Source organism: Impatiens glandulifera, chromosome 1, assembly GCF_907164915.1.
Source record: "Impatiens glandulifera chromosome 1, dImpGla2.1, whole genome shotgun sequence".
Lineage (NCBI taxonomy): Eukaryota > Viridiplantae > Streptophyta > Magnoliopsida > Ericales > Balsaminaceae > Impatiens > Impatiens glandulifera.
The window spans coordinates 27,721,644-27,746,975 of NC_061862.1; the positions used below are offsets into that span (position 1 = coordinate 27,721,644).

The following is a 25,332-nucleotide window of genomic DNA, read 5'->3' on the forward strand; positions in this document are numbered from 1 at the left end:
ACTACTATTGCCTTACAAAATAATAATTCCCAAACTGGACTTCAACTGTATTAATAAAAACTTAACCTTTCATTAAAAAAGAAAAGAAAATTACAATTATGAAAGCCAAAAAAGTGAGTAAACAGAGTAGAGAATAATTTCATGGTTCATATATAAGTATACAAAACAAGAGTGGAAATTACTTAGAAAACTAGTGGTAGTGGTAGTTGTTAATCCTCCCTTTTATCACTGCTGCCAACCTAACTGCTGGTTGTTTCGGTTTCCACTGCCTCCACCTCCTCCGCGGCCAGCCCCAGAACCCGTTGCTCCTCCACCACCATACTGACCACCACCTTGTTGCGGATGACTACTTGTACCACCACGAGGACCCGCACCATAAGGTGGGCCCCGCGGTTGGGCAGCCGTATATGGACCTGCTGCATATCCACCACCACCTCCTTGACCGCGGTTTGGTGGGTGATATCCACTTGATCTCTGGTGGTACCTGTTTTGCCCTCCTCCCGAGGGCCCACGAGCCTTGTTATTGTTGTTGTAATGGTGGTTGGGTCCCGAGGAAGAGGCTGGTGCTTGACCGCTGCTGCTGCCGTGAACGTTCTGTTGTGCAGGACGTATTTGTCCAGACTGTTGTTGACCCGGTGGAACTCGAGACTGCTGCTGTTGCAGTTTCTGACGTTTTGCATTCTCTTCCTGTTGTCTTACTAGCTGTCGCTTTTTCTTTGTTTGGAACTCGTGTGAACTTTCATATTTTGGTAAACTGGAGAAGAACCACCCAAATACAAAACTAGTACTCTCAACTAACAACAACAAGAACAAACAACCGCAAATGACAGTATTATTATAGACTTACGTCTTGGGATCACATGGCAATGGATCCGTCCAAAAGTATTCCGCATCAAGTGCATCCTTTGCCGATATTCTCTGTATCATAAAATTCAATGTAAGCTCTGATACAGACCAATCTTTCAATTAAACACTTTTCAAATTGGAACAGCCTAAAACATGCCCAAAAAACCTTGTTGAATAAAATAAAGATCAAGAAACATACCTGAGAGGGATCAAGAGTCAACATCTTATTCAGTAAATCCAAAGCATTTCGATCAAAGCTGTCATAGAAAAAAAATATATATCTCAGACTTCTTCCTAAGAAAATAATCAACAGATAACTGAAACATGACTACTCACTGTCTGAAAACCTCCCTGAGACGTCTCTTCATCGGCCTTGCAGGTTTGAAATTGTTATACCATGGCATCTTTGTAACCCCAGGCCAAATAGATTCGTCCGGTGCTCCACACAACTCAAAGATCTTAGTCAATTGCTCTGGCTAAAAGAATTAGACAAGAAAAATCAGATTAGTGAAGGATAAAAAATAAGGCTAGAAATAAAATCAATAAGTGTTTCCAAATGGAGCATATCGACGTGACATACCTCGTCTTTCCCAGGAAAAATTGGTTTTCCATGAAGAAGTTCAGCAAATATACACCCTACAGACCACAAATCAACAGCTGGACCATACCTTGTGGTTCCCAGAAGCAATTCCGGGGGTCTAGAATAAAAAAAATTACCTCGTTAAGACAAAAACTCTTAATGATGATTGTGCCAAAATTGAATTGAGACTTACCGATACCATAAGGTGATTACACGATTCGTAAGATTTCCATTGTGATCATTCGAGAACGACCGCGCAAGCCCAAAATCAGCAAGCTTCAAGATCCCCTCATTATCTATCAGAAGATTGGAACCTGCAAAATACAGTTAACATAAGCCTAGAGAAAACACCACACTATACCAGTGGGAACTCTCATGCTAACCCTTGATATCACGATGAAGAACTTGGTTCACATGACAATAGTGAAGCCCGGTTAAAAGTTGTCGCATATAGCACTGAAATGAACAATCAGTTGGGGAAAAGGGGATAAATAAGTCATCAACCGATTATTAACTGGAGAATCAGCCAATCAATCCCCCCTTATATATGTATATTTTACACACACACCTTTATTTGGGGAACTGAAAATCTCATCTCGGGGCGATCCGCAAGACCTGTCAAGTCGTGATCCATGTATTCGAAAACCATGTAGATTCCACCTTTGTACTTGTTACCATCTGCATTCACACACATCAATAGTAGTAACATGAGGAAATTTCATTTCACAAACTAATAATAAATACACCAATTTATATATACTACTCGCCTGGCCTTCCCTGGTCTTCCCCCCTTTCACCACCTGAAAAATGAACCATTTTTAGATACAAGAACAAGAACAAGAACAAATTGGTGGGTAATTAAGATTACCTGGAGATGTAACAATTTCCTTAAGCTTGATTACGTTTTCGTGGTGCAACTTCTTTAAAATTTTGATTTCGCGAATGGCAGTGATGGGAAACTAATTTAGATGGAAAAAGATCCAATTGTTGAATCATGGGTTAGTGAAGATATGAAACAAAAGGGCTTAGTAGGGGGTGAGAAAAACATACTCCTTCTCGTTCATTGTCCATTCTAATTTTCTTCAAAGCAACGATTTCCCCAGTTCTAATCTCTTTTGCCATGTAAACTTGGCTGACCCACAAAAGAAAGAGGAGTCAAATAAAGATGATTGTGTAAAGAGGAAGGGGGGCAGGATGGTTTAGATTTTAGACTCACCCGTATGTACCTTCACCGATCTGTTCCAATTTCTCGAAGCAGTCTACGCTTCTTGATCCCCAAGCAGAGGATTCGGTAAGGTTGAGCTGACCTGACGCCGCAATCGCCATCGCAGCTGGCTGGCTGGCTGGCTGGCGGTGACTGGCTGCGGCGATATTCGATAATATTCGATCGCTAAAACCAAACCGAGACACCGGTGTTTCTGGTCTGGTCTGGTATTCAATTCAATTCAATGCAACTCGAATTTCCCTTTTGCCCGTTTGCTTTTTACGGGTTTTCACTTTTCAATAGATTACAGATATCTATCATCTATCTATTCTATTCTATGGGCGGGTGGAAAATATTTATATTCTTCACTTTTTTATCTAAATTTATTATTCTAACAAAAAAATAAAATAAACTTGGACCTTGTTAGAATCCCAAATGCAATCTGGTTATTCCCATTTAATATTATCTGGATAAAAAAGTTTTTTTAAAAAATAAAATATTTGAATGATAAGATAATTTAATTATGTAAAATGGAATATTGAGTTATTTAATATTATTTTTAAATAATTTAAAATCAACTTGTTATTATTTTAAATTCATAAACTAATATCATATGTATTAAATTCACTATGTATAGTTACTTTGAATAGAAGTTGTTTTTACCTTTTCTGAAACCTATATTAGAGTGGTGTTATACACAATGGTGGCGTTTGTTACGAGTTATTAGTTATATAAGTATAAATTGTAAAGATACATAAATTATATAGGGGTATAAAGATGTATAAATTATATATATTATTAGTGTTTGATTGAAATAATAAAAATGTATAAATTATATAAGTTTTATAATTTTGTGTTTGGTCGATGGTATAAGAAAATAGTAAAAAGAGTAAAATATTTAAATATTTTTATTATTAATTATATTTAAACTAATAAACATATATTCAATTATCAATATAAATATTTTTAAAAATAAATAATAATACTATATAATTATATTATTTATATATATATATATATATATATGATTTCTTATATTTAAATTCCTATAATTAAATAATTATTTATTAATAATTAATATTAATAAATATATAATAATAAAATCACAAATAAATTAATAAAAATGAATCATTTACTTAAAACTTCCTTTTTTTCCTGGAGAGATATAAAAAAATTAAAATAAATAATAATAATTATTTCATAATTTAGTTTAAAATATGAAAATATTTTTTAAAATTATTAAACTAACGAGTATTTAATATAAAAGATGATAATTATAATTAATAATAATTTTATTATTATTTTTTATATTACTAATTATAAAACAAACATTAACATTATTTTTAAAAAAATGTTAAATAATAAATTTATTATAAAATAATTAAATTTCTACAAAAAGAGTCAATAATAAATACTCAAATTAAAAAATATTTAAAGTTTAATAATTAAAATTTAATAAAAAATTAAATTATAAAGGTTAATATTAAAAAATATAATTAAAAAAATTAAGAATTTAATACTTATTGTAACATGTTACTAATTTATACTACTTTTGAGGTATAATTTGTACCAATAATTTTTCTGTTAGTACAAAATTAATTCAACCAAACAACCAACAGGGTAATACTTCATACCAATCACCACCAATTAGTATTAACTCTTCAAAATATATATATATATATATATATATATATATATATATATATATATATATTGAAATTTAATCATTGCAAGCATAAATCCTCACTAATTCTTCTATTTTCTCTTAAAAAATAATGTAATTCATTTTGGTTCATTTTATAACTTTTTATAATTTTGAAGAATATTTAATTTTTTTTTATCATTAAAATTTAAATTAGTGTTGGACACAATTTGCTTCCTCTCCAACCTTGCCTTTTCATCCTTATTTTATTCTTTTTTATTTCCTTATTCTTATTCTTAGACGAGAAATATATATATATATATATAATAATTTTACTCGTGTTTTTATCCATTTCGTATTATTAATTTTTATTAAATTCTGCTTAAAAAATAAATATTTTGAATGATGTTGATATAGCATAATGTTTAGTCGTTTGAAATTTTTGTTGGTTTGTTGCTTATAATTTTTCTTGTATCTGTATTTGTCCAATTTTTTATAGCATAATTAACTAACTTAATGAATTTAAAATTATTTTCTATATTTTATATACAAAATTATTAGAATTGATTTTCATTTGAAGACCCTCTTAAATGTATCATTTAATAATCTTATTATCTATATTAGTCTTTCATTATTTTAGTTTCACTATTTTAGTAATATCTATATTTATTTATTTTTTTAGACGTTTTATATCAAGTATGGATTAAGGATGATTTTTACTTTTACTCGTGAGTTTATCGTTTAAAAACTGAAGTTCGTCTTTAAAATGATCATCAAGAAAATTTTAATATTATAAATTGTTCATATAATTTAAATTTAAATCTAAATCATTAATTAATTATTTTAATTTTATAGATATTATTAAATTAAATGAGGGAATTAATTATTTATAAATATATATAAAGTTGAAATCAATAATTTATCATCTTTGAAATTGGAATTATTCAATCATTCAATCTAAAGTTTAGGTTCTAATTAAACATCTTTGGAAATGGAAGGCTCTTTTATTATTATTATTATTATTATTATTATTATTATTATTATTATTATTTTGCCGGGCAGTATAGAAGAGAAGAAACACCGCCGGCCGAGTCGTAGCAAGCCGATCACCGCCCGTGGAAGAAAAGATAGCTTAAAACCCTAGAAGATTCTTTTCGACAAATTGGAAAAGGTTAGTCTAAATCATCTGTTGATTGTCATTAATGGCTGACGGACGGTTATATCAATTTGTTCAGGGAAGAAGGAAGCTAGATGCCGTCGGATGGCACAATTTCGTATAACGATTTCCGTGTTGCTGCTCATGCTTTTTCTCAAAAATGGATCGAATTCAACTCACACTTCTTCCCCAATTGGTCATGGATCACCACCACCACCACAGCTCACCAAGTTAGTGTCAATAACTATTTCTCTCATTATCTGAATTCTCTCTTATTTTTACATTTTTCTTCAGGTTAATGATGGATATTTATCGCTAGAGAATTTTGTTAAGGTTATTAGCTCTAGTCCACCCATTGAAGAAGAAGAAGAAGAAGAAGAAGAACTGACAGTTTATGATCATCATCCAGACGATGATGTTGTGGATGAAGCAATTTTGGTAAATCTATATTAGAAAAGAGACAGACAAAAATGAGACGAGACAGATTCTGAAAATTTTGAATTATGTTTTGCAAGGTATCATCATCTGATCATCATGACCATAGCTGTGAGATGCATCATCATCGTTATGAATTCCATATAGTCTACAGTTCATCGTTTAGGGTTCCTGTGCTTTACTTTCGCGCCTATGACACCGGTATGTATGTATGTATGATTATGATGAACATTCTATGCAAAAATCTGATTAAATTTGAAATTTGCTCGTATAATGTCTGCAACAGATGGACAGATTATGTTAATGAACGAGATTGAAATGGACCTGTCTTCTGATTCACTTAAGTTGTTGATGGAATCAAAATGGACATTCATCACTCTCGAGGTAAAAAAACAAGTAAATATAAAACTTTCTATGGGATTTTACATAACATTGGAATTGCTCGTTTGTTTGTAGGATCACCCGCAGTTAAACAGGCCGTGGTACATGTTGCATCCGTGTGCAACGAGCGAGTGGATGAAATTGTTACTTGAAAACGATTCATCGAGAGATCAAAATGGAGCGAAATTGGAGCATTATCTTGTGTCATGGCTATCTGTAGTTGGACAAGTATTCAAACTTAAACTACCAATTGAAATGCTGAAAGATTCTCCAAATCCTCCTTTGGACAAAGATTTTGTTATTTCAAGTTCAAAATCTTAATAATATTTATTAAACCCTGTTTTTCTGTTCGACAGACAAAACTTGTTAAATTCATCTCCTTACTTTCTTCTATAGTAACTTTAGTTCAATCTTGGTGCGGTTTCAAGTGTGAGTTGTTGAGGAGTTGAGGACTTGTCAATTTTCCGACTGAAGCATACAAGAAACTCTGTGTTTCCTTCTGCACCTTTTATAGGAGACTCGATCCATCCTTTCGATTCAAATCCAAAGTTCTCTATACCACTGGTGATCCTCTCACGAACCTATAATCAATCAACATATTCCCCGTTAATGAACATGTGTGTAATTTCAATTTCATTAAAAGAAAGATTACAAGTGTTTTTAATATATGTTTCTTCTATTTTAATAATGCATACCTCTTGATGAACCAAAGGATCTTTCACTATTCCTCCTTTTCCAACCTACAAGAGAATTATACAGATCTTGAGAATACGACTATGCTCCTTCTAGGATTTTTTGAAAGAATGTTAACCTGGGATCTTCGAGCTTCAAACTGGGGCTTAACTAGAGTAATTAGGGTAGCTTCTTCCTTCATCACATTCACCACAGCCGGCATGACCTGCAAAAACAGACGAATATCAAGGCACAAAACTAACAGGATTGACAAAGCAATAACCAAAACTAGAAGCCTAGGGATTTTACCAAACTCACTGAATACAGTTCTATTTTAGATGCTAACCAGAAGAATCGAGATAAAAGAAAGGTCCAATGTCACCAAATCAACTTTCTGTGGAAGCCCAGGAAGATATCTTAAATTTGTCCGGTCTATTATGGAGACACGCTCATCTCTTCGAATTTTTTCTGCAACCTAAACAAAAACCCGAGCCATTAACCAAGAAACTACACAGAAAATAATGAAAACTGAAGAGTACTAAGCAATACTACCTACCTGGCCATATCCAACATCAACTCCATAAACAAAGGAAGCACCGTATTGCAATAAGCAATCAGTAAAACCTCCAGTAGACAAACCTGAATCAAGAGCTACTTTTCCAGAAACATCAACACCTAACTGTTCAATGGCTGCCTCTAATTTATATCCTGCTCTAGATTTAAAAACAGATAAAAAAATAATTATGCCAGAACTCATAAATTCTCCTCGGGGAAATAAATAAGTAGCCACCTGCACACATATTTAGGAATTTCCGCCGTTATCTCCACTGTAGCTTTATCAGAAACAGGAGTACCAGCTTTGCTTACGGGTTTTCCATCAACATAGACTTTACCTGCAAGCCATTAGCTGAGACCATTAATGTGACTTCATAATCTTAATCCAATAAATGCCTTGTGATCCTGATTTTTGACTATTTTTGTTATATGGGAAGCTAATGAAGCTGCTCACTGATAGCTTGCTTTGTTGCTATGAGATTATGTCAGGGAAAGTATTGGGATCCAGTCCCCTAGCCTTTATACCAATCCTTCGTAAAGATGCCAATGATTGATCATAAAGGAATGAAATCAAAACCTTATCAACCAAAACAAAAATGGAGTGATCCCCCGTTTTTGTTAGACTGCTCCTTTACTTAAAAGTGAATTTTGTACTCGTAGAACTTTCTCAAACAAAAAGAAGACAGTGTAGAGTAATTGTGGATAGCCAGATTTCATGGAAGTCCATCTCCATTCAAGAAACCATAAAAGAAATGCCAAAGTATGACATTCAGAGTGGAATAGATGAAATAAGTATAAGAAAATATTTTGTTCAACTTCAAGAGGAACTGTTCATATCCCGCCCATCCATCGAAACCATATAACAGCTTTAAGACGAAAAATACAAGCATAGTGGACCAATGGATATTCTTCAAATGTTGATTTCCTAATTTATTCTTAGTAAATATTCATAACCAGCAAGCACACTCTCAAATCACAACTAGAACTGAAGATACCAAGCAAATTTCACATGACAAATCATTGTCCAAGGATCTAGTTCATCTATAGTCATAAAACCCAATAGTAATTTATAGAACTGTTCTCAAATCAGGATCAAAGGAAATTCAACTAAAAGGACACTCACCTTGTATGATCCACGATTGTATCAAGCTTCGGCTGTACTGCTGATACTTTTCAAGACATAACTCATCAAGTCTCTTTCTCCTGAAGTCAATAAGTAGATATATATTTCAAATTGATACAAGTACATCTTCACTAATACCATAATATCCAGAGCAGGAAGTTAAATCATGCAAACTATACAGACAACAAGGTACAACCAAGCCATTTGTTTTACTCCCAAGATGAAACAGGAAACAGGAAACTTTAATCATCTATCATAACATGGAACATCCACAGAATATATGAACAATCATGGAGGCAATTAGATAAAGCTGAAAGAGAGATTACTTCTTCTGCGGCGGGGGATTATCTAACTTTGTGGCCGAGGCAAATGTTCTAATTTTCATACAGATCTGGTTCGCCCTCCATCTCACTGAAGATCAAATAGTAGTATATTATTAGATATGTCGATAATTCATGATTGGACAACTTTGAGTGGAAATTACCTGGCATGTATCGGATATTTGATGATTCGTAGAGGAAAAGTAAGCTACTGATTGAACTAGTACTACTACTTGTAATGCAACAACGCGAAATGGGAAGCTTGAGAAATTGTAGCGCCATTTTCCCTCTCCTTCTCAAGTTTAACAGTGTAAAATTCGAACCGGAGCTGAAGTGCGTCGCCGTCTATTGCCGATGGATGAACTCCGGCGCCGTTTTGGGCTTTCTGGCGGAAAGACGAGTCTGTTTGGTAATTGACCTAGGGTGGAAGCAAAACCAACCGAAAACGAGTCTAAATCGAAACAAAAACGACCTAATCGATTGTGAAATGGCTCAACCGAACCCAACGATTTTTAGCATCGACCCGAAAATTTTTTTTTTTTTCGAACTTCGGTCCGATTGAATCAGTGAGTTGAACGGGATTTTAATTTTTATATTATTTGAAAATAATAATAAATGAAAATTACTGAGAAGATAATACAAAAATAAACATTTTACCTCATAAACCAATGATTTCTTAATTTAATCATAGTTACTCTTAATCATGGTTACTTTTAACTTACCACCTCTCATTTACCATACTCAACCATGTAATGTTTAGACACCAGACTGTTCGTCTTGTTATTTCTGCCTCTCTTTATTTTTCTTCTTCTTCCCATTTCTCTGTCTCTTGTTCCCCTGCATCTTCAATTTTAACAAACATATAGAAAGAAATTGATAAGAGTTATCGGATGCTTCACCGTCTGCCACTATTTGAACTTCTGACAATGGTACAAATTCTTTTCAAATGATTAACATAAGATGCATAGAATCGATTAGAGTTAAGGTTGCCTACCGAGAGAGGAGAAAAATAATATAAAATTATAATAAATCCAATAGAATAATGGATAACCTTTTCAACCCGAAAATTTTCGGTTCGGATTTCCAATCAAATTGTCCAGTCGGATCGGTTTTTGGTCGATTCGAAAGGTAATCGTATATAAGTCAAAAGTCGGACCGCCCATTCAAGCGTTTCGTGGTCGAATCATCGATTGAACCGCCGATCGGACCGCATATTTTAAAACCTTGATAATTAGGGATGGGAATGGGCGGGACAGATTGGTCGCATTACCATTCCGTTTCAAATTTACCGGCCGTCACGCCTTGATTCCCATGTAGATTTTAAATATTAACCATCTCCATCCAGATCGGGATGAGTTTTTCCGTGGTATACCGAACCACCGAAAAATAGTTTAAATTTTAAATATAAATAATTAAATAATTCATATAATTATAAATTATAAAAAATATCAAACATTTATCATTCTAATAATTATATTAATTAAATAAAAGAAATAAAAGGAATTTTTGTTTAATGAAAAATTAGTAAGGATGGCATTAAATAAATATATATTAATTATTTTAGTTAATTATTATTAAAAAATAATAATGGTATATTTTTGGTTTGGTTCGAAGTCGATACGAGGCATGTAAATATCATCCCGTCTTGAACCCGGTCAACTTATTTTGGGTTTTTTCTCGATCCGTCCCGATCCCTGGTCAAAGCAAGGAAAAACCGCACCAATCGGTTCGGTTCGAATCGATTACCTAAACAGATTCAAATTGTCATCCTTAGTCTTGAGTAACAATTTTTTAATAATTAATTTTTGAAAAAATTTAAGAAAAAAAATAAAAAAGGGAATGAAATAAAAAAAAAAAAAATTATCTTCTCAAAATATATATATATAATTTATTTTAAAAAATAATATACATAATTAGATAAGTTTTTCAAAACCAAATTTGATATATAATTATACTATTTAAATAAGCAAACTTATGAAACGGATGGAATCAATAAAAACCCATTTTTTAACCTACAAATAAACCAAAATCAACATCAGACCGAATTAAAAATATTAAACTGCTTACACCCTAAATTTAACCAATGGTTTACTTGTCACATGGTATCAAAATATGGATCTAACATTTATTAACATTTTTTAGTTGAACACCTGAGACCTCACATTTTTTAGTTTATTAAAAGAACAATTTTATCTAAATGTTGTGTTTAACTGTGAATGGTTGGTCGATTGAAAAATAAATTAATTGAGTGGGGGCAAGCAAAATATGATGGGAAACATAAATTATTCAAAATAATAAAGTCATGTAACAAACTTTTCAGCATGCTAATCATCAATAATATTTATGTCATTTAAATAATTAAATATATATATATAGTTTGCAGAAGAAAATAAATGTATATATATATATTATTTATTATATATAAACTATTTAAAAAAGGAAGAAAAAAATGATTAAGTACTTGCTAAGTTTATTTAACTTATCCTATTAGCAACGTTCAAACAAACAATTATAACAAATTAATTATAAAATAATATACAAAAATCAAACTAGGTATAATGATAAAAAGAAAAGGTGTGAATGATTAATAATAATGAATAATTGGTGGATAGAGACAAGTGCAGAAGATAGATGCAAATCAAGAAAATGACACTACCCTTGTATCTTCTTTAGCAAATTATTAAATAAATATTAAAAAACCCTCATCTTTGTTTAACAACACATGACTTTTTTTTTATATTGTTTTGCTTAAAAAATCAATTATTTGTTGAAACGCGTCAAATTCTACTTAATAAACATACACTTAAACTCTCTCAAAAATTCATCTATTACTTTATCTAAAATATAATTTTTGATCTAATTAAAAAATATTTTTTACTTTTTTGTCTTAGCTTTCAAAATAAAATTAATAATAATAAACTACAACTTAAGATAACTTAGAAAAAACACATTTAAACTGTTGTTCATAATATTGAACTGTTTAAAATTATTATTTTTTCTTTCAAACCTAACTTTTTGTAGTGTATGTTACCTTCATGAATAAAAAGTTACAAAATTAATTTAAAAAAAATACACTTTTGTTTAAAATGTAAATGGGTAGTTAAAATTGTAGGTCAAAATTTAATTATATATTATTTTAGTTTAGATTAAATAGAATATTTATATTAAAAAATACAATGACAATTTTTAACCACATAATATTTTATTATTAATATATAATCTAAAAAATCAATATTTATATCCTTACAAAATATTATAGTTTAAAAAATAATAAAGATAATGGCTTTTCTCTTGAATGGAAGATTATAATAATTATGATTAAAAAAATAATCTTAAATTAAATAATAAAATTACTTTAATAAATTATTACAATTGACAAAAACAAGAATCCAATTACAATAAACAATAATATATAAATTAATCAATTAATTAATCGCACACTTTGCGTCAAATACAAGTCTCCCGTGAAAAGGTTAAAAAGGAAAAGCATATTTAACCAAAATAAGTGGAATTTTAGGTATCCTATCCCCCCATGTGCGTAGATTAGCAAGAAATGCGCCGGTTAGCATTCCACACATACACAGGCGGCGCGTCGCATCACCTCCGGTAAGTCCGGCTCTCTACTCCATTCGCCGGCGACTCCATCATAAACCAAAACCAATCCCTCCCTTAACCCTCTTGACATTCTCCCACTCCTCCTCAACAAATCATCTATACACCCCATTACTTGAATCAAAACCACCTTAAAAAAATAAAAAAAAACAATTAAAAACATTATTATTTTCAAATATTAAAAAAAATATGTTCTTTTTGTTACCTTGTCTTCAAAAGTAACGAAGCTAAATCTAACAGATGTGTCCAGTCTAACTTGCGCCGGAAGCGGCGGCGGATTCATTCTCCGCCAATCGCCGAAACTGCCGACACCGGCGGCGGAACCACTACTCTTCCTCCGACCATCAAACCGCCAAAAAGAAAGCTCAAGCGCGTGGCTTGTAAGCACATAAACAATCCCGTCGGCTGCACACGCCGCCACAACGCAACCCCCGCCGGGAACCGACTGACTCCTCAGCCAACCACGTGCCTTCACATCATATAAATCCATCGAGCTAGCATAAACATGAGCCTCTGCACTGGCGGCGCGTGACACCTGATCGCCGGCAGAACCAATTCTCAAACCCCCAATTACGTAAAACACACCGTCAGCCGATGCACCAATACACCCATAACGTTTCCTCGGCGATCTAGCCACCACGCGCCATGTATCACAATCAGGATCATACTCTTCCACCACTGACGCGCCGGCGGAACCGCCGGCGATGTAGATTTTACCAGCTACAACCGCGGCAGCGAATTTCTTTCTCGGGTAAGTGGTGGATGACTGCTCCGTCATCCGTCCAGTCCACGCATCGCATCGGACCATCGATGTTCGTCCGATTAGGTAAATATTACGGCCGATTGAAGAAACTCTAGCGTGGGTGAGTAATCCTTGTAACATATCTGTCGATAGAAAATGAAAGTATTTCCAGGATGAATCATGGCCGATTCGGATACTTGCCGCGGAGAGGCCGGTTTCGGTTATGGAAACGGCATAGATTGTTTGGTGAAGGGTTAGTTGGCGGCGACGGAGGTCGGAGAAATGGGAGGAATCGATGAGAAGGGACCAGCGACGGCAGACTAGGGAAAGTGATGGAAGTGAGGATAGTGGGACTTGAGAGAAGCATTCGAGGAGGAGGTCGTCGGGGAGGGAGCATATTGAAGCTTGCTGGGTGTGGGAGTGGAGAACGGCGGCGGCGGCGGTGGGTGGAGGAATCTTTGAAGCGGCGGCGGCGGAGGTTGTTGAGATGGTTCCACAGCAATGTCGAGGTGGGTCCTTGTAACGTGGGGGGTGTATTTGTTCGTTTGGGTTGGGGAAGCAGGATTTCATTAGCCATGGACGGTGGCGAAAGTTGCAGGTATCGCCGGCTCTGTCTGTCGTCGTCGGCATCTCATCGGAGTTTGAAGGATGGAGAGAGAGATTGAGAGAGAGGAAAGGAAATCTATATGATGCTGAAATGGAATTGAATATAAGAAGAAGAGGGATCGAATAACGAACTGTTGACCATTGGAATTCTGAAGATAAGATATCTAATGAATATGAGTTTATGCTTCGATTTCATCAATTTCTCAGAGTATTTTATTTGGAAGGAATAAAAAACATGATGCATCATATCATATCATAATATGCCAATTATTTATCAAAATATTTTCATTTTAAATTTATTTGGGTATTTTCATTGCTTAAGAAATTGAGTAAAACATGATAGATTCTTGTGAGGTGAGTATTTTTATATGAGAAATTGTGGGATTCTATATATATAATGGATTTATAAAAAAGAAAGAAAGTGGAGAATATTATTAGTTGGTGTAAAATGTGTTGCGAGAAGGTTGAGACAAACCTAATTTGTTTTTGCATCTGAGTGGGGTACTTATGCTTAATTCAATTTTCGCTGTTACGATGTTTGGATAGAAATCGAGAGTTTGGTTGGATTGAATCGATGAGTCTCTATAATGATTATTTTTTGTGGACTATTTGGCTCGAAAGACTTTTAGTGATTGCGGTCGACCAACGTCCAACGCGTTTACTCAATAATGTTATTATTATGACAATAGAAAAGATTTTTTTTTCTGAAAAAACGGTAAAGGTGGTCAATGAACTTATTGGTCTTTTTAAGAATTTCTGAGCTCGTTACGATTAGGTTTATTCGTTGATGAATATTTCTAGCTTATATTTTCATTATTGCTTCAAAATGATTAACTTCGTTATGTTTTGAGTGTGTTTAGTGAGGATGTGAATACTTAAATTTTTTTTAATTGTGTTTGTCCTTTTAGATAGTATTGTATGAACTTTTTTTAAAAAACAAATAGAAATTGAGTAAAGCAATTCTTGTTTTACTGATAATGCACTAAATTGAAGTTTGCACTTCAAGAATGACACATATTAGAAAAAGGAAATTATCCATTTATTCTGATTAATTTTATTTCCCATTTCAACATTATCTTAAGAAGATGAAACCACAAAGAAACCTAGATTTAACATCAATGACCATTCTTAGTATATATGGAAGAAGACAAATAATTCCACTCAATCAAACCCTCCAGGTCCATAATCTATAATGGTTTGCACTATATCATCTCCCTATATATCTTCTTCTTCCAAAACTTGCTCTCTTGCAAATAGCCCAATTTCTTATCCGAATTTACATAATTCACACTATATATAAATTCAGAAAATTCCATTCCATAACTTAATTTATCGGCTTTCACTCCTCAATGAACACGTCACGTCGTTTCTTAGGATTTTGCGCTGCCTCCGGGTTACCCTTTCTCATCATTGCCACAAATTCGTCATAGTTAATCCGACCATCCTAAAAAAAATATAGTTAATGATTTGTTATTGTTTAAGAAATTTTTCCATTTTCACTTACATTATCCGCATCCACTTCAGAAACTATCTCCTTTATATCCCTCCCATCATCCATTCCAAATTCCCTAAGAGCTTGCCCCAATTCCTCCATCGTAATATACCTTAACACAAAGATTAATCGCAATTAGATTCAATAATAAACATCGATGATGATGACGATGATCGAGAATATTTATGGCACTATATACCCGCTATTGTCTTTGTCGAAATATTGGAACGCGGTGTAGAGATGTTCTTCCCTGTCCATTCTATTCATATGCATTGTCGCGGTTATGAATTCGTCATAGTCTATGGTGCCATTTCCATCTGCATCAGCCTAATACAAATATTTTAGTTAATTACATTTATATATGATTTTAATTAATCAATTAAATATAAAATAGTTACCGCTTCCATCAATTGTTTAACTTCATATTCAGATAATTTTGTGCCTTGTTTGGCTAGCCCTTGCTTTAGTTCTTCAAGTGTGATAGTGCCACTGTTATCAACGTCAATTCCTTTGAACATTTGTTTTAGTCCCATAATTTCTTCCTCGGACAAACACCCAGCAATAACCTAAGACAAAACAAATTAAATTACTCAGAGTCCTAATTAATTAATTAATTAAAAGCATGCATGCATACTCTAAGAGCAACTTTCTTGAACTTGTTCATGGCTCTAAACTGTTTGAGCCTACATAGAACTGCATTATCAAGTGGTGTGTCGGGTGCTTCACCATCCTCCTTAATCCATGGATGATCTACATTAATCCATTCAAAATTTAAAAATGTGGAATCATGAATGTTACTAATTTATTTATTCATTCATTCGATGCTTACTAAGAACTTGAAAGGCCGATAATCTCTGTTTAGGATCTGCACAAAGCATCTTTTTCACCAGATCCTTTGCTCCTTGTGAGATCGCAGGCCATGGATCCCCCGAGAAATCGACGTGCCCACGTAAAATAGCGTTAAAAATGCCATGCTCCGACTCTTCATGCATGCATGAATGCGTTAATTCTATTGTTTTTGTATCGAATATATAATATTAGACGAACGAACCTGCCCAAAATGGTGGAACACCGGATAGAAGAATATAGAGCATAACACCAATACTCCATATATCAACTTCTGGTCCATAGTTTCTTCTCAATACTTCAGGAGCAATGTAATATGCACTTCCAACTATATCTTTAAATTCATCCCCTGTAATTATTGATAATTAATTTTTAAGATCATGGGTCTGATTAAGTGATTATGAATCCACAAATTTCGACCTTGTTTGTAGAAGACAGATAGACCGAAATCAGTGGCTTTGAGAGGAGAATTCTCATCTTTGTTCAACAAAAGAAAATTCTCTGGTTTTAAATCCCTATGAATGACACCCATAGTATGACAAGTATGAACGATCTGTACAATCGTTCTCAGCAAAGACGCAGCCGCGCGTTCTGTATAATGTCCCTTTGAGATTATACGATCAAACAGTTCACCTCCACCGCAGAGTTCCATGACCAAATGAACCGACTGTTTATCTTCAAACGCACCTTTAAGCTCAACAATATTAGCCTGACCGGCAAGATGATGCATAATCTGAACCTCTCGTCTAACATCCTCGATATCTTCATTATTACCGAGCTTTCTCTTCGCGATCGTCTTACAAGCAAGCTGATCGCCGCTCTGTTTGTTGGTACATAAATAGGTAACACCAAACTGTCCCCTGCCCAGTTCTTTACCAATGTTATATGTATTGCGTACGTCTTCCATTGGACGTCCTAACACTGTCCCGATCTGGGCTGCACCACCTTTTGATGATCTTCCGACGGAGGAGGAACTGGGTATGCCTTTGCTTCCAGATGGGCTGTCGTCGGGTGAACCATTGTTGTTGTGATGTCGGTCGCCATTGACGGATTCTTGATTTGCGTCTTCTGTGGCGTGGGCGTCGTTTGGGGGTTCGTTATCTCTTGAACAGCAGTTCCCCATGATTGGAATATGATCAAAGATTCATTGAAGAGAGAACAAGAACAGAACAGAAATGGTGTGTTATTAGAGATGAATGAGGAAGAAAAGGTAGTTCACAGAAGCAGATCAGCTATTGCAGAGGACTGATCTATTGATGATGAGGAATTGTAGGATAAGAAAGGCTGGCTTAATTTACAATAAGAACAAGTGTGAAAACCAAATTTTAAGGTTCTGTTTGTTTTTTGTTTGGCTAATTTCTAGCGGTGGGAAGTATATATATCACTCAACCTCTTGCAAACGATGGACTGATAATAATATTTACTCTATTAACAAATGTCTAATCATGAATCGCCGATATTATCATTCAAACAAACGTAACCTTTAATATGAATCTCTAGTATTTTCCTATTTTACCCGGCTCATAAATAGAGGTGTGGAGGATTTTTCGGCCCACTTTTTATTTTATTTTATAAAGAATGTATTAAGCTTAACAATTAATTTTATTTAAATTAATTTTATTTAAGTAGTATTTAGAATGACATGTTAAAATAAATTAAAGTCTCAGTTACTAGTTTAAATTTGGCATTTATCATACATGCAAACCGACCTAGTTCCAAACTTGGTATCCTAAATTTTGAAGTAAAATATTACAATTTTACAATTAAAAAAAAGAAAAAAAAAAGAGTAAGAGTCTTTAAAATTTTAAATAAACTCTTAAATATACAAACTCTTATCATTTTAAATTTATATAATATAATCTTTAAAAATTAATTAGGTATAAAATATTTAATTATATATATAAATAATATAATAATAACATATAACTAATATTTTATCGAATTAAACTTTATATTTTACTAATTTACATTTAGCTAACTATTCTATATAAATCTGTGTTGTCATAATAATAGTTAACAAATTTATTAAAAAAAAAATTTTTTTGAAGAGATTGAACCATAACTAATAAAAAAATTCAATTTCTATAATGAACCACCTTTTATATGTTTAAAAAATAAATAAATTTAATTAAATATATTTGTTTGTTTATTAAATGGGTTGTATTGGGATAGACTGTCCTAACTTCTTGAGCCTACCCCATTTCTGTTACCAACCTTACTTGATAAAATAAGTTAGGATGGTTTTAAGAAAATATTGAAAAATCATGAATAAAAGGAATGAATCAATATAAATTTTACATTTTTTTTTAAAATTAAAAAATAAATAGGTATCATTGTTCCATTTCAAATCCTATGTGGTTAGACACCCAAAAAAAATGATAAAAAAATTGAATAACCTTGTCAAACTTAAGCTAGAAAAAAATCCCTCACATAACTAAATATGTTAAATTGAAAATAAAATTCTCATCCTAAACAAATTCAAGCCTCAAATAAAATAATAATTTTATGAGTAAATTAAATAACAAATTCTAATTCTAATTAATAGTTTAATTAAAATCTTTTACCACACATTTACCTTAAATAATATGAGTTTACTTTTACAAAATATTAGTTATAGATAATTAAGTTAAGAAATAATAATAAATAAATAACATTAAAAATAAGTTACTTATAAAATAAATGACATAGTTCTCATATATATGAATATGTGATAATTTTTTTAAGTGAATTTGTTGATACAAATTTATTTATTTTTATAAAATTGTAAAATTTAAAAGGGTTAAAACTCTTAAAATTATAAAATTTTAAGATGATAAATTTAAAATCCTAAAAATTTGTTAATCTATTTATCTATACAAATTCTAACTATAAATTGATTATTTTAAGTTTTTAACCAATTTGCCTATTAAGATGAAAAACCATGATGGTGGGATGGGCGGGCCTTGATGACTTTTTTTTTTTTTTGTATATTCTCATAGGTTTAATATATAGTAAAGTGGGTTTGAGCTGATTTGGATCTATGTTGTTGGTATACAATATTAATAACTCATATGGGCTTGATTGTTATTGGACTGTATTCTTTCTTAACCATTCTCATTATTATTATAATATAGTGTTTAGAAAAAATCCATTGAAGAAATAAAATTATGGGAAATTTTTTTATACAATTATTTTGAAACACCTCTTAATTTTTCCTTTTAACATTAAATTGGCGTATATACACAAGACTAAATACATAAAGATGGGTGGACGGCAGACAATAGACCGAGTGAAGCAGAATTTAAAATTTATCTGGATTAATTTGTTTTTCACAAAAACAAATATAACACAATAATAAAAAGTTGAGTATTCATACCTTCCTATCGACTATCGAAAGTGAGATATACTATTAGTCAATAATTGAATAGAGTCTATACTTGAAACAAATTCTCTCTCAATATAGATAATCATGTAATTTGTAAGAAAATATTCTCCCATTTTATTACGAAAAATATTTTAAAAATATTTCATAGCAATAAATGCTCGTATTAGAAACAAGGAGGGTTAAAACTAAACGGATTAACTTGTTAATCAAATGATATTTGTTTTTATTTTGTTTTAAATAAACTTTGGCAAAATTCTGAAATAGAGAACATATTTTAAAATTTTTCATGAAAAATTATATCAAGCTTAAAATGTTGTAATTGATTCCTAAAATGATGCATTTCTTCGATGAAATCCTCATTATAATACTACTCGTGAGAATTAAAATTTTGTTAATGTTGAACTTCTTAAATTTAATATTTGAGTCTAAAATATAACTAATAAAATTATTATTGAAACATTAAGAGTATAAAACAATTCATATAGACATAAATTGTTATAGTACTAAAAATATTAATAAAAATAATGGATAAAATATATAATTTTAAAAATTATAATTTAATGAGATAATGTATTTTAATTTAAAATCGTGTAACCGATAAAATATGAGAAAATGAATTTTAATCTAAAGTCATTAAAGTACGACTTTCTATTTAGCCCTATAAAAAATTATAGTTTGAGAGAATAAATTTTAATTTTCTAATTAGCTTAGACTATTAATAAGAGTGTCCATACTTGAATTAATTATGTTTTATTATTATATAATTTTTAGTTGCCGACTTCATTTTTATTATTATATAATAAATTATATAAATTTTAGATAGAATTTTTGTAAATGAAAACCTCTTTAACTACCGGGAGGACTATACACAATATAAAATAAAAATTATAAAAAGGTCATCCGGGTTAGGGTTGAACGCGGCACCGCCCATACAATAAATGCACTATTTTTTTTCTCCAATATCAGGTCCGACTAGCTGTCCACGTAGCTACATCGCATTGTTTACACGTTAGAAATTTAAATGATTTCTTCTTAAATACTATTAAGAATATATTGTTACAACGTTTCACATTTATTAAATTTAATGTTAAATTTAAAACATAAAGTATTATTAGTCTAGTTAGTTAAAGAGTTATACTTATTTTGTTAGATTGCGAGTTCGAAACATGGCTATAGAATTTTAATTTTATTTTTAACCGTTTCAAGTTTATGGGCGGGTCAACCCAAAATCCGACCCAAATTATCCATTTGCTCTCACATATATATCATCCAAATTAACCAGCTCTAGACCCGTCAATCCGGACACTTTCAAAATTAAACATTATTATATAAACTTTACATTTGACGTTGAATTTAAAATATAATGTGTTATTAGCCTAGTTGATTAAAAAGTTGTACTTGTTTTGTTAGGGTGCGAATTCGAAACATATCTATAGCATTTTTAATTTTATTTTTAACAGTTTTAAGTTTATGGGCGGGTCAACTCAGAATTCGATCCAAGTATCCGTTTACTCTCACATATATATATATCTAAATTAATCACAGATCTCGACCAGACAATCCGGACACTTTCAAAATTAAGCATCATTATAATTATATATATATATTATAAAAACTAATATTAAATTAAATTTCAGATGCATTATATATATATATATATATTTTTTTTTTTTTGTGAATGTAACAAATAAAAACAATCATGAATTTGAAGATTAAGAGTTAGTTTAATTTTAATTTTTTTTTTTATAAAATAATATGTTATTTGAACTTTTTGTAGGATAAATTATTAAAATGGTATTTTATATTTAAACTTTACATTTAATAAAGAAAAAGTTAAAAATATTTAATTTAATAAATTAAATAGTTAAAACTTAGAAGTAAAGTAAAGATTTAAAAAAAGAAAAAGTAAAAAAAAAATGTGAAAGTGGGGGATAGTGAGTGACATTCCTGTCTTTATTCTATGAAAAGAAGAACCCTCTTTCCTCCGTCACCATCAATATAGACATTATTAAATAAAAGGACCATTAATAATTCATGCTGCATGCATATAGTAAAATTATTATTTTTATTCATTCCTATCTAATCTCTCTCTCTTTCTAATTAAATGCCTTTTTGTTTGTTTTTGATAAATATCTTCGAGTGGGCGCGCGTATATATATATATATATATATATATATATATATATATATATATATATATATATATATATATATATATATATATATATATATATATATATATATATATATATATATATATATATATATAAATCCTTGCATAATAATATTTAAATTAGTTGAATTAAATTTAATGACAAAAAAAAAATATAAAAACACATTTTTATTCAATATATTCAAAATATAAAGAATTAATTATTTGAAATATTCACCGATAAACAAACATACAAAATTAGTGTTAACGAGCTCGACAATTTTAAATAAGATAATATCATCTCTACCGGTTATCTATATTATTATAATAACTAGAAAGATCCTGTGCGATTGAAACGCGGATAAAAATATAAATAATATAAATAAAATAAAATAAAAATAATAATATTTATTCAATGTTTAAATTTTTAATAAATCACGAATAATATATTAAAATAAAAAAAACACTTTCATCTAATTAGTTATATATATATATATATATATATATATATATATATATATATATATATATATATTAGTTAAAAAATTGAACTTATATTGTTAAAATATCTCGTATTCATCTAATTTGGTGTTAAATTTAAAATATAAAGTGTTATTAGCATAATTGGTTAAAAAGTTATACTTATTTGGTTATGTTGCGAGTTCGAAACATACTTATAGCATTTTAAATTGTTTTAAGTTTATGATTGGGTTAACTCACAATCCGACTCAAGTATCCATTACTCTCACATATATATCCATATTATACACTCGACCCGACAATCCAGACACTTTAAAAATTAAACATCATTATATATATATAAATAACGTTGTTGAATAAATGTATGGATTGACCGCGATTATCGAAGATTTCATGATTTTTTTCGAGCTAAATAATATGTAGTCCGTCAAAAGCTAACTAGGAGCATGTAGTTTCTATCCAAACTTTTTCGGACAATGCAATCACCTCACTGAATCAATACTAATTATATTTCAAATAATTGCAGTTAATACTTTAATTACAACAGAAAAGAAGTGAGATTGATCTCCATTTTTTTGCAATATATCCTGGAACGATTATAATATATTTTTTTATAATATTTGCTTTTTGGTGCATGACTTCTATAAATATATATATATATATATATAAATATATATATATATATTTAAAGATAATAATAGTTTTTAGTTTTCATGAATCTATCATTTATAATTTAAATAAAAAAATAATTAGTAAGTATAACAGAATAATAACTGAATTATTTTATAGTATTATAATATTTATAACTTAATTTTTTTTTAAAATTAAAATAAAATCATTAAAAGCACTTGTCTTCAAGTAGATACTCGATAGTAATATTATTATACCAACATTATTTTATTTTATACAAATTGTACAGAGAAGAAGTTACCTACGAGATATGATCCTTTACTCCTAATTTAATGTGCTTTCTCATGTTAATATTTCTTTTATTTCTTCTCATTAGGGAATGGACAATATTAATATTGTCTCTCCCGAGGAACAAATGGAGCATATTAAATTGAGAATAGAGGATCTTTAAGTGGTTATCTACTATTCTCACCCGCTTTTAAATATATGTTTTTTTTTTAAAATTTTTTAACATTTTGTTATTTTAATGATCTTAAAAAAAATATTTTATGCATTAATATAACTATTTTTATTCTTTTTTTAGAGCTTGTTCGGTAATGAATTTTAAAAAAATAAATTTTGATTTATTTAGAAAATATTGATTAATTGGTTGTAATTTTGAGGATATAATTTTTTTTAGTAAAAAATAATTTAAAAAATATTAATTTATATTAATAAAATATATGTTTAAAAGTAAATTTTGGTTAATTAATGAAGTGATATAATTGATGAGAATATGTATGAAAATTAAACGTGAAAATTTTAATTTATCCCGCGATTTTCAATTCGAATTATCTCGTTTGAGACGGTTTTTTCCGGTAATTACAGGAGATGTGCCCCTCCGACTTCACTCTAATTTTACCTTGTATTCGCATCGTCCCCAATACTAATAATTAAACACAATTAAATCTATAACATCACCAATATATTTATTTATTCTTCATATTTTATAAACGTCTTAAATTATTTTTTTATAATAATATATAATATGGATTTTTTAATACACTGTCTACCAACTTCGTTTTATATAATTTTATCTTAAAATATTATTTGTTAAAATATTATATAAACAATTTCCCTCGAAGATTTATCAAATTCGAAGACGAAAATTGTAATAAAAAAATATTCATAGATGAGACAAGAACATACTACGCACATGAAATAATGTTTTATTATAGTTGATTTTTTTTTTTAAATAACTGAATAAGCTTTAATATATTATTAAAATAAATATTCATTAATAATTTAATATACTTACACGATTTAGTTTTTCAAAGTTTATATTAATAAAATTATCTTAGTTTTATAATATAAATTGGGAATGAATTCAATAAAATGCATAAATATAATATATTTTATTATTTTGAAATTCATTAATAAATATTATTTCATAACAAAAAGATAAAAATAAGTTAAAAGACTAAAAAATAATATTAAAATAATTCAAGATAAAATCAACTTTAACACACACAAACTAACTTCTAAATAAATATAAAAGAAAAAATGTCTTACTTTTTATACAAATTATTATATCTTTTTGTTAAATACAAAATTATCAAACAATTTTAATTTTATACCTCTAAAAAAAAGGGTTTGTTCGGATTGATTATCCTGTATATAAATAAAAAAAAAAACTTCTATGATGACTACTTGTGCTATAGTTAATTGCACCAACAAGACTAGTGTTATAGTTTATTACACCAACTTTATATAATATAAACTATAGTCAATAGTATTAATTTTAAAAAATAAACTATCATACATTAACGATTATAAATAAGATAAAAAAAGACAAATCTATAAAAGTTATCCGATTCGTACCTCAACTAACCAACATATGAAATTGAGCACAATTTTGTAAATGTAATAGATCCTTTTTTTTTCTCGAGAAAAAATGTGATCAAACGTTTGTTGTTTGAAAAAATCATTCACTTCAATTGATATTTTTTCAATAAAAACAAATATGAAACAACTAATTTAATGTTTCACTAAATTTTAAACAGCAGTCTCAAATTCGAAAACTTAATAAAAAATTAATTATTATGTCAATCTTTTAAAAATAATAAAATATTATGTTATATTAAAAGTATATATCATATTGAATTCGATTCTTTCTAAATTCATATTTTTACAAAAATATATTTACACTAAATTTAAATTTAAATTCATCATTCTAATTTGAATTTTCTTATTTACATTTGGTTCAAACTCTCGTACCCTAATTTTTTACTATATTTATTTTTGAATTAATATTTACAAAATATTATTATATTAAAATGTATAAATATTAAATAATAAATCAATACTTTTTATAATACCTTTACAATAGTTTATCAAAATTATAAATACTAGCATATATTTCGTGCATTTGCACGATTAATAATATAAAAAACTATGAAAAAATATTACGGTAAAAATGTGATAACAATTTTAATTTTATTTTTAATCGTTTTAAT

The 25,332-nt window shown here is 29.9% G+C and overlaps 5 protein-coding genes across 5 annotated transcripts; 1 reads left to right on the forward strand and 4 right to left on the reverse strand.

The window, feature by feature from the left end:
* Positions 1-48: 48 nt before the first annotated feature.
* On the reverse strand, positions 49-2,890 carry LOC124921259 (cyclin-dependent kinase C-2-like). Its single transcript, XM_047461889.1, has 12 exons — positions 2,643-2,890; positions 2,477-2,558; positions 2,295-2,385; positions 2,194-2,226; positions 1,995-2,104; positions 1,810-1,882; positions 1,620-1,740; positions 1,427-1,544; positions 1,183-1,322; positions 1,046-1,103; positions 848-918; positions 49-754 (listed from the first exon to the last, which is right to left on the reverse strand). The coding sequence occupies exons 1-12, from the start codon at positions 2,750-2,752 to the stop codon at positions 226-228; spliced, it is 1,536 nt and encodes a 511-aa protein (XP_047317845.1). The 5' UTR covers positions 2,753-2,890; the 3' UTR covers positions 49-225.
* A 2,438-nt stretch (positions 2,891-5,328) lies between these two features.
* Positions 5,329-6,595, forward strand: LOC124922393 (ubiquitin-like-conjugating enzyme ATG10). Its single transcript, XM_047463125.1, has 6 exons — positions 5,329-5,443; positions 5,508-5,658; positions 5,723-5,866; positions 5,944-6,064; positions 6,150-6,247; positions 6,320-6,595. Exons 2-6 carry the CDS (start codon positions 5,524-5,526, stop codon positions 6,563-6,565), a joined length of 744 nt encoding a protein of 247 aa, XP_047319081.1. The 5' UTR covers positions 5,329-5,443; positions 5,508-5,523; the 3' UTR covers positions 6,566-6,595.
* On the reverse strand, positions 6,100-9,413 carry LOC124922392 (hemolysin A). The gene is made up of 9 exons (XM_047463124.1): positions 9,079-9,413; positions 8,921-9,005; positions 8,595-8,674; positions 7,707-7,809; positions 7,473-7,629; positions 7,263-7,391; positions 7,056-7,142; positions 6,940-6,984; positions 6,100-6,825 (listed from the first exon to the last, which is right to left on the reverse strand). The coding sequence occupies exons 1-9, from the start codon at positions 9,194-9,196 to the stop codon at positions 6,646-6,648; spliced, it is 984 nt and encodes a 327-aa protein (XP_047319080.1). The 5' UTR covers positions 9,197-9,413; the 3' UTR covers positions 6,100-6,645.
* Positions 9,414-12,307: 2,894 nt separating this feature from the next.
* On the reverse strand, positions 12,308-14,096 carry LOC124921781 (F-box/kelch-repeat protein At5g26960). The gene is made up of 2 exons (XM_047462486.1): positions 12,732-14,096; positions 12,308-12,656 (listed from the first exon to the last, which is right to left on the reverse strand). The coding sequence occupies exons 1-2, from the start codon at positions 13,896-13,898 to the stop codon at positions 12,477-12,479; spliced, it is 1,347 nt and encodes a 448-aa protein (XP_047318442.1). The 5' UTR covers positions 13,899-14,096; the 3' UTR covers positions 12,308-12,476.
* A 1,043-nt stretch (positions 14,097-15,139) lies between these two features.
* On the reverse strand, positions 15,140-17,335 carry LOC124922295 (calcium-dependent protein kinase 2-like). The gene is made up of 8 exons (XM_047463034.1): positions 16,633-17,335; positions 16,418-16,561; positions 16,198-16,348; positions 16,001-16,130; positions 15,765-15,932; positions 15,566-15,693; positions 15,379-15,478; positions 15,140-15,318 (listed from the first exon to the last, which is right to left on the reverse strand). Exons 1-8 carry the CDS (start codon positions 17,333-17,335, stop codon positions 15,214-15,216), a joined length of 1,629 nt encoding a protein of 542 aa, XP_047318990.1. The 3' UTR covers positions 15,140-15,213.
* Between the last annotated feature and the right edge of the window lie 7,997 nt (positions 17,336-25,332).

What these genes read in the sequence shown, in the direction of transcription:
- LOC124921781 (XM_047462486.1), bottom strand. Translation starts at nt 13,898, where the DNA reads ATGCCGACGACGACAGACAGAGCCGGCGATACCTGCAACTTTCGCCAC. An exon ending in TCGTTACTTTTGAAGACAAG is followed by an intron (nt 12,657 to 12,731) that starts GTAACAAAAAGA and finishes TATTTTTTTAAG; the next exon opens with GTGGTTTTGATTCAAGTAAT.
- LOC124922295 (XM_047463034.1), bottom strand. Translation starts at nt 17,335, where the DNA reads ATGGGGAACTGCTGTTCAAGAGATAACGAACCCCCAAACGACGCCCAC. An exon ending in TTAAACAATTGATGGAAGCG is followed by an intron (nt 15,694 to 15,764) that starts GTAACTATTTTA and finishes TATTTGTATTAG; the next exon opens with GCTGATGCAGATGGAAATGG. An exon ending in TTCGACAAAGACAATAGCGG is followed by an intron (nt 15,479 to 15,565) that starts GTATATAGTGCC and finishes CTTTGTGTTAAG; the next exon opens with GTATATTACGATGGAGGAAT.
- LOC124922392 (XM_047463124.1), bottom strand. Translation starts at nt 9,196, where the DNA reads ATGGCGCTACAATTTCTCAAGCTTCCCATTTCGCGTTGTTGCATTACA. An exon ending in ACAATCGTGGATCATACAAG is followed by an intron (nt 7,810 to 8,594) that starts GTGAGTGTCCTT and finishes AATGGCTTGCAG; the next exon opens with GTAAAGTCTATGTTGATGGA. An exon ending in TTGAAGCTCGAAGATCCCAG is followed by an intron (nt 6,985 to 7,055) that starts GTTAACATTCTT and finishes ATTCTCTTGTAG; the next exon opens with GTTGGAAAAGGAGGAATAGT.
- LOC124921259 (XM_047461889.1), bottom strand. Translation starts at nt 2,752, where the DNA reads ATGGCGATTGCGGCGTCAGGTCAGCTCAACCTTACCGAATCCTCTGCT. An exon ending in ATCGGTGAAGGTACATACGG is followed by an intron (nt 2,559 to 2,642) that starts GTGAGTCTAAAA and finishes TTTGTGGGTCAG; the next exon opens with CCAAGTTTACATGGCAAAAG. An exon ending in TGACTCTTGATCCCTCTCAG is followed by an intron (nt 919 to 1,045) that starts GTATGTTTCTTG and finishes TTTATGATACAG; the next exon opens with AGAATATCGGCAAAGGATGC.
- LOC124922393 (XM_047463125.1), top strand. Translation starts at nt 5,524, where the DNA reads ATGCCGTCGGATGGCACAATTTCGTATAACGATTTCCGTGTTGCTGCT. An exon ending in CCACCACCACAGCTCACCAA is followed by an intron (nt 5,659 to 5,722) that starts GTTAGTGTCAAT and finishes ATTTTTCTTCAG; the next exon opens with GTTAATGATGGATATTTATC. An exon ending in CTTTCGCGCCTATGACACCG is followed by an intron (nt 6,065 to 6,149) that starts GTATGTATGTAT and finishes TGTCTGCAACAG; the next exon opens with ATGGACAGATTATGTTAATG.